Genomic DNA, 8,202 nt, shown 5'->3' with positions numbered 1-8,202 from the left:
GTTTCCTGGTGCATTTTTCTATTCCACCTTATGAAACTTTCCTCCCCCCCCCCCCCCCCACGCCCCTTCCCCTCCCCTCCCCTTCCCCTCCCCGCGCCTCGGCGGCTCTGCCCGGTGCCTGCGGTCCCGCTCCCCGCGGACGGCAGCGCAGCGCCCGCGCCCCGCCGGGCTGCGGGCGGGCGGGCGGCGGGGAGAGCCGCCGCTCCTCTCCGCTCCGCTCCTCTCCGTGCCGTGCCGTGCCGTGCCGTGCCCCCTGCCCTCGCCATGCCCAGAGCCTTCCTGGTGAAGCGCCGGAGCCCGCAGCCGGCGGTGCGCAGCTGGGATGGGCTGCCCGACGAGGAGAGAGCCGACACCTACATCCCAGGTACGGCACCGCCGGGCTGCCTCCCCCGGCACCGCTCGCCGCCGCAGGGAGGCAGGGGAGGAGGGAGGGGGGTCCCCGCCGGACCCCAGCCCTCGCCCCGGTCCCCGCGGGCTGCTGAAGGGGCGCCTTGGGGAGGGGGCTTTGCCGGGCAGCGGGAGCCCCGAGGGGGCGGGCGGGCCGGGGAGGGCTGTGCGAAACTTTGGGGGGGTGGGGGGGGCTCGGGGAGCCTCCGCGCACAGCGGCGGGGGTGCGGGCTGCCGGCCCCGCCGGGCGATGCCGCCCCCATGCCTGGCACCATCTCCCACCTCGGGGGTGTCCGTGTGTGCGTCCGTGTGGTGTGTGTCCGTGTGTCCCCGGGAAGGTGGGAAACCTCGTTTGCATGAGAAAGGTGGCGGGGGAGAGGAGAAGAAAGGACCTGGGGCGGCGGGGGGGGGGGGGCGTGTGTGTGTGTGTGATGTCCTCCTGGCCTCCCCCTCCCCTCCTCCTCCTCCTCCTCCTGCCCTTGCCCGGGGTATAACGGGAAGGCGGCGGAGCTGGCTTGTTTGAACTTTGGGACCGTTCGTGTTTGAGTTTCCGATTGCAGCGTGAGCCGGGGATCCTCCCCCGCCGCCCGCGGCCCGCCCGCAGGTTCAACACGGGGGCTCGGCGGCTCCCGCCCGCCGCCCCCCGCCGCCTCCCCTCCCTCCCCTCCCTCCCCTGCCCTGCCCTGCCCGCGGCTCCGCCGTCCCCCTCTTTACCGCATCCCCCCCTCCCCGGTGCAGGCGGGATCGGCTGCGTGCTGCTGGGCTACGAGGACAGCTGCAGCCTGGAGAGCAGCGGGAGCAGCGGCACCCGGGACGCGGAGCCCAGCGACCCCCCGACGCCCCAGCCCGCCCCCGGAGGCTTGGGCGCCGCCGGGGGGATGCTGCTGGACCTGGCCGTCAAGCGCCCCGTGGTCAGGTCGAAAATCAAGGTAATCGCCTGCGCCCCTGCCTTCTCTTGCCCGGCGATGGGGTGGCCCCGCTTCGAGGGCAGGGCCCGGTGGCCAGCTGGGGCCACCGGGCGACAACAGTGCCTTGGGGTCTCCCTGCGAGAGGTGACAGCACCCGTCCCAAACACCAAGATGGAGGCCCTTTGAGCGCGGCTGGCCGTAGGATGGCAGCGGCAGGGCAAGCCTCGTAAGCGATGTACCGTAATCTTGCAGTGCCCTTTGCCTTCCCTTATCCCCGCCTGGGACATGCTGCCCCTGGCCTGCTTGGCTCGGGTCCCGCAGGAGCTCTGAACCCAGCCGGGAAGGACCAGCCCTGGCAGCTAGGAGTCATGCCCCACGGTGTGTGGGTGGATCTCGTTCCTTGACGTGGGGCCTCCTTAAAAGGCTGCCTTCTAGGCTGTAGTCAGGCCTTCGCCCTGGGGGGCTGTGGTGAATGGTCCCGACGCCCCCCCCGGCCCTCTTCACGTATCAAGTTGGGAAGAGGTCCTCCTCTGAAGCTCTGAAAGGCCCGTTGCCACCTTGAGGTGGACCTGCAAGCTTGGGTGAAATGGAGCAATTATCTATCCATTAACTTCGCTGAAGAGCCTCTCTGCTGCGCGGGCGGGAGCTGGTGCTGACTGGGTGTCCCCTGGGCAGAGCCGGGCGGTGATCTCGGTCCCCAGGCTGAGAAGATGGAGACGCTCATGGGCTTCTTGTGGTACCGGAGAACCCAAGACCCAGCTCCCAAAGCGCGGTGGTGATACAGATGGGGTGAGAGGGCCACGTCCATCTCTGAACAGCCAGGGTTCCCTTCAGCAGAGGTGGAGCCAGGCCACCCCAGTGCTAGGAAGGAGGAGATGTGTTTACCTCTGGCTAGTTAACACCTCATTAAACCCTGGCTGTTGCTTTGCCGGATGGAGCTGTAGAAATTCCCACTGTCTCTGCTGGGATGACAGACTTTTGGCCACTGTCTTATTAATCTCATGATGAACGCTAGGTTTTCACCCCGCTTATATGCGGCTGCATGAGGTGGAGTCCTACCTGTTGCCCAACAGATAGTTCCCAGCCGGCTCCCCCTCTAGTTTCACACCTCGTGGTTTTGCAGCTGCCTTTTTTTTTAATCTTTCTTTACAATTTCAGGTATGGTTGCTTCAGTAGTAAGTGAAGGAGGAGGACGGGGAAAATAAGTGGCTCTTCAAGAAAAAGAAACCCCAAATGTATTCCTCTATTTACGAAGAGCTTGCCCCGCCGCTGTTTGACTTTAACCTACTTTGTATAATTTAACCTGGGCTATTAGCAACAGTCACAGTGAAACCTTGTTTTGGCAGAGTTGGGTTTTCTCAGCGTGCCACAGAAACTCCCCAAAAGCACCACGAGAGCCGATGGACGTGTGTGCGTGGTGCCGCTTGCTCCGCTGGCTTTCCCCTGGCCCGAGTGGCTAGTGGCGAGCCCGTCTGCTCCCCCGCAAATAATTAAACTAATAGCGAAGTATTTGCATCTTCCAGACATTAAGCCTTCCCTCTGAGGAGCGCTCTTCCCAAGAGCTGAATCATCAGTGTCTCCCTTAGTCAAATTAGGTCATGGTGTTGGCGCAATATTTTTGGTGTTAGGAGTGGGAATGAGGAGATTAACCCCTAATGACACTCTGCCGTTAATTAACGAGCCAGGGAGACCAACGGGAGGAGAGTAGTGCCATTGTTTCAGTCTCTGCTGAGTCAGTGCAATGTGCCTTGGTTTATTTCTCCAAACCTACCTTTTTTTTTTGCCCCTGGCTGTTTTTTGAGGGACCCATAGTAGCTGGAAGCGTGGTTAGCGAAGGCACCGCATGGGTACGGCTTTCTCCTGCTGGGGAGGGCCTCCCGTCTCCAACCAGGAGAGTCCGAGTGCAAGAGCACACACGCATGCGGCCCCACGGAGGGGTGCTCATGGCGTAGACATGTGTGCTTATGGATGTAGCTGGACGAGGGTCCCTGCCTCTGGAAAGTATATCCAGCTCACAGGCTTTGTTTTATCTCCTGAAGCCAAGCTGGTCAGCATTGCGTCAGTCCCAAACCATGCATGTTAAGTCACCCACTTGATTGCAAGGGAAGCGTGAAGTTTTCACCCAGCAAGAATCTCCCGAATGCTTTCACTTTTCATTTTGAATATATCCCAAGATTTTTTTAATGCAATAAGCCATCCCTCCTTATTTTGTTTATTTTCTGTTGGTCTTTGTCATCTTGATGCCTACTCACCCTGCCCTCTTCCATTCCTTAGTTCACCACCGGCACCTGTAACGATGCTACGGTGCATAGCTGCGAGCTGTGTGGCAAAGGCTTTCGCTTGCAGCGGATGCTCAACCGTCATATCAAGTGTCACAGCCAGGTGAAGAGACACTTGTGCACCTTCTGTGGAAAAGGCTTCAACGACACCTTTGATCTGAAAAGACACGTCCGGACCCATACCGGTGAGAACGCGTTTCCCGGGGGCTTGCGGACGGCTCTGGGTAGCGGGAGGTGGGAGAAGGGGTGAGATTGGTCAAGGACGTCAGTTAAGGGTAACCCGGCAAGACAATAATACAAAACCCAGGTAAAGAACATTTGCAAAAAATAGCAGGGATGTGGTGGAGGAAAGGGAAAAATGTGAGCGTGGACAGATAAAAGCTCTAATCTAAAAGCTAATGAAATCTGAGGAGAACTAATGAAATCCGTGTGAAGCAGCATGGGTGCATGAGCTGCCATCCCGGTCCGATGTAATGTGGATGCGTGCTGCTGTGTCTGGGTCAGCGAGACCGGGATAACTCACCCGGGATAACCCACCTGGGGTTACTCGCCGCACGTTATCGCGAGTCCAGCGTGTACCGGTGCGCGCGGGCAGGCGGTGGATAAAAATGCTTTGCCCTCTAGAGGCAACGAGCAGCAGTATCTTGGTTTTTTTGCGAACCTTCCCCGCTGGCTGTCCCATGCGATGGGGTTATGGCTTGATTTTGGCATCGTCTGGAGAAACCAGAGTGTGGTTCATGCTGCGCCTCCAGCTTCTTTAGGGAAACTAGGCAACACATCTGATTTCTGCTAACCCTGCGTGCTGCACCCCCGCCTGCTTCAGGCTGCCAGCTCCCCCAATCCCCTTTTGGAGCCGTTTCCCTTTGCATGTCCAGCCATCCAGATCAGTTTGGCCGCTGGCCTAAACCGTCTCTACTCACTTGTTGTGCGTGTCACAGCATGGGTTGAAAATCAGGGGCAGTGGGTTGAAAAAGCTCCCGACAGCAGTTCCTGCTCTGGATTGGGGCGGGGGGGAGGTAAAAAAGTTGACTTTAACCTGGGCTAATTCCCTCCTTCCTGCTTGCACCTACATCAGATGTACAGGCATAACTGAGGATGCCGTGATTTAAGCCCATGATGGCACTGGAAGAGCAAAAAAAAGTCTCTCTCCCTTCTCTGCTCACTCTTGCTCGCCAGTCTCTCCCCCGGGCTGGAGGGATGCACTTTCTGTGGCCGCTCTGCAGTGGGGTCAGTTCCTGAGCCCACCCCAAACAGCGGAGATTGTGTTCCTTTGAATTGGATCAGTTGCCTCAAATCCAGCTTACTGGTCACAGAACCAGTGCTTATCCTAACCTGGAGCAGGGAGAAGGCCGCCTTTTTGTTTCTCTTTTTCTTAGTGGAAGTGATGGCTTAAATACCTATCAACCCCATCCTCACCAAGCAAGATGCTTGCTGGCAGGCCAAGCTGGCTGCGCTCAGGAGGCTTTGAATTTGCGCTGTAGGGCACCTGGAAGGTGCATCCACCACATCTCCTGGGCACATTCCAGCTTTTCACATTTGAGTTATCTACGGGACCTGCCGATTATTTGGGCTCGCTCTGCAATGTCCCTTTTTTGGCTTAGGCACCATTAACCAGGCGCACCGCTGGAGGTGATGCAAGTATGTTGGTGGGCAGGGATTGTTTCTTAGCAGTAGAGCTCACAAAAACAATGCTGCCCATTTTGATGGGAAAGCAATGGCCAGAGCCGACGTTTTGGACTGTTTTGGTTGGTTTGCAAAGCTTTTGTGTGGAAAGGAAAGCTGCTGGCTGTGAGCAGGGAGCTGCTGCTGGGGTATGGCCGCAGTGTGGAGTCGATGCCTCTGAAAGAAGTGATTTTTCAACCTGTCCCCTCATCCTTTGAGATCCTGAAACTAAATCCTAGAGGGTCTCTGTTCAGAAGCTAAATATATATATATATGCTGTGGCAGGTAGGATGGAACTCGCTATGCAAGAGTGGAGCCAATTTTGCGAAACTCTGGAATGGAGGAAGGATCTTTGTGCTGGACAGGAGTGAAAAAACTCTGTCCTGGAAATGTGAATCTTATGGTTAGATTGTCCCCAAATTTAACAGAAGAAATCTGGTGACACTATTTTTCCTCTCCCGTGTAAAGCCAGGATGAACACTCACATATATTGTATTTGCCTGGTACTTTGGGTCACGGGGAGGATGACAGCTGGCTGCAGCAGTGGTACCAATAGTGTTTTGGCATGTGTCTTTTCCAGGCTGAAATACAGCATCTCTGAAAGCAGTGGCCTTTCTTATGTCAAAATTGTTTGCTGTTCAGGAAAGCTGGGCTATATTTGAATGTTAAAAAGAAGACAGATAAGCTGGAAGTGGTAGTGTTGGCTTTATTTTGTAGCTACCGGTGCTCATCTACATGTGCTTTACTGAATTTCGGTGTTCCAGTGGAAATTTTGTGCAGTGTTTTTTTAACCAGACTGTGCAATAGTAGAGTAGTGTCAAGAGTGAAAGCCAAACGTCCCACTCTAGCTTCATGGCATAAGCAGACTTAACCTTTAAAAAGTAACTAATATACACACTAATATCAAATTTTAAAATGATTCCTAAGTAATGAAGAGCTTCCCACAGCCCTGATGGGCTGAGCCATCCTGGCACTACCTCTCTTGTGCTCGCACTCGTGCCTGTGGAGCACTGTTGGGCATCAGAAACCAAGGATGGTGAAGGTTTAAATGGCCTTCAGATGAGCATGAAAAGGCACCTGAAATACTGTTTGTAAAAGATACATTTTTGTGTATGAATTCTCATGAAGATTTGGAGTTTCTTTCCAATTGCAGTTTAATGTAACTGAAGCAGTCTCACAACAGCAGGTGTTAGGAAACTTCAGTCTTGATAGTTTAAGCCAGTGCACTGGGATAACCTCTTTTTACAAGACTTGCAAAAATGCAGTCAAGGTGCTGCTTATTGGTACTTGTAATCAGTTTGGATTTCTGGTAGAAACATCAGTGACTCAGAGGCGAACTTAACACAATCCAATTACAAAGTTACAACGGTCTGTATGAACATGCGTGCTTTGCCCTTTTTTGCCTGGCTATTAGTCACCGTAGCTCCAATCTTCCACACACTCACGTTTCACCTTTCATTGGGAAAAGAGAGCAGTTTAGGTAACTCCTTGTATCAGTTTTAAGGCTGGTCTTTGCTTGAAAACTTCCTGAGCCAGTCTAGTAAGTAAAATCACAACTTTCATAGTTTTTTTTCAAGTGTCGATAAACCCTTAGCTATTTGTCATTCAAATACTGGGAGGTTGTTGTTAAATCAGTGCTGATTGGTGGTAAAATGGATACTCTTTACTGCTCAGTATTTTTATAATGTTGGTTGTCTGTACCGAACGAAACTGCTCGGGCATTGAAATCACAAGCCAGCCCCTTCTCCCTCCTCCGGAGACACGCATACCTATTTCTTTCGTCTTAATGCACTTCTCTTCTAGAACTTGAGCTTGTAATCTCAGTCATCGCATCTATATTCTATGAAAACGTTCTCTCGTTTGAAGTACTGTGGTCACTGTATGTTCATGTTGGGCTGCTGCTCACTGAAGCCTCACTAAGCTTTGCTCACTAAAAGAGAAAAATTAACATCTTACCGAGATACAAGATTTCATTCATTATAAAGCCAAAATGAAAGGTTAGCTGGAACCGATAGTATTACCTAATCACAGGACTTCAAAAAGTCGGGGCACTAAAGGAGTCAGTTTTGCAAGATTTGGTAATGGCTTCTTCTTTAGGACCAAAGAGCCAATGCGTCCCTGTTATCCTCAGCATCTGCCTACGTCTTCTCGAAACATTTCTAGGTTTTCTATTCCTAAATATATCAACCCATTCCTGAAAAGTTTAGTGTGAAAGTAGGGTGTTTTATTTAGCTGGTTGGTTCCTCGGGCTAGTAGCTCGCCGCTGCTAGGTATTTGCTCAACAGCTGATAGGCCAGAGCCTTGCTCTTAGCTGGTTCCTTAGTCGGCCGTAATAAACGCAAATCAGAACGGTAATCGCTGCCTTTTAACGTTGCAGGAATTCGTCCTTACAAATGTGAGGTTTGCAACAAAGCCTTCACCCAGCGCTGTTCCCTGGAGTCCCACCTTAAGAAGATTCACGGTGTGCAGCAGCAATACGCCTACAAACAGAGGCGAGATAAACTTTACGTGTGCGAAGACTGCGGCTACACGGGCCCCACGCAGGAGGACCTGTACCTGCACGTTAGTAACGTTCACCCCGGAAGCGCTTTCCTGAAAAAAACCTCAAAAAAACTTGCAGCAGTTTTGCAAAACAAACTGAGCCCTGTCCTGCAGAGGAACTCCAAAGATGACGACAAAGATGAGTAACACGGTGGATTACAGTGGTCTAAAGGAATAAAGTTTACATGTAGGACTATATATGTATTATTTTATTAAAAACAGTTTTGAAAGAAATCCCTGAAATGAAAGGGATGCTTTTGTTAATGGGACTCTATTGATGTTGGTAGAACCTCAACTTGAAATATTCCCATATATGATGCGAACATCAGACTTCATTATCTGGCCAAAAAAAAAAAGGAAAGCTTGGAAGAGGCTGTCACCTCTTGGAGTATTTACTGAACTGACATTCAGGCAACCTGTTTTCT

General features: G+C 52.9%; 1 protein-coding gene across 1 annotated transcript; it reads left to right on the top strand.

The window, feature by feature from the left end:
• Positions 1–264: 264 nt before the first annotated feature.
• OVOL2 (ovo like zinc finger 2) lies at positions 265–7,924 on the top strand. Its single transcript, XM_075708257.1, has 4 exons — positions 265–364; positions 1,126–1,316; positions 3,570–3,759; positions 7,614–7,924. Exons 1-4 carry the CDS (start codon positions 265–267, stop codon positions 7,922–7,924), a joined length of 792 nt encoding a protein of 263 aa, XP_075564372.1.
• The last annotated feature ends 278 nt before the right edge of the window (positions 7,925–8,202 follow it).

Source organism: Pelecanus crispus, chromosome 3, assembly GCF_030463565.1.
Source record: "Pelecanus crispus isolate bPelCri1 chromosome 3, bPelCri1.pri, whole genome shotgun sequence".
Classification (NCBI taxonomy): domain Eukaryota; kingdom Metazoa; phylum Chordata; class Aves; order Pelecaniformes; family Pelecanidae; genus Pelecanus; species Pelecanus crispus.
This window is presented reverse-complemented; position numbering and strand designations above follow the sequence as displayed.

What these genes read in the sequence shown, in the direction of transcription:
- OVOL2 (XM_075708257.1), top strand. Translation starts at nt 265, where the DNA reads ATGCCCAGAGCCTTCCTGGTGAAGCGCCGGAGCCCGCAGCCGGCGGTG. An exon ending in AGCCGACACCTACATCCCAG is followed by an intron (nt 365 to 1,125) that starts GTACGGCACCGC and finishes TCCCCGGTGCAG; the next exon opens with GCGGGATCGGCTGCGTGCTG. An exon ending in ACACGTCCGGACCCATACCG is followed by an intron (nt 3,760 to 7,613) that starts GTGAGAACGCGT and finishes TTAACGTTGCAG; the next exon opens with GAATTCGTCCTTACAAATGT.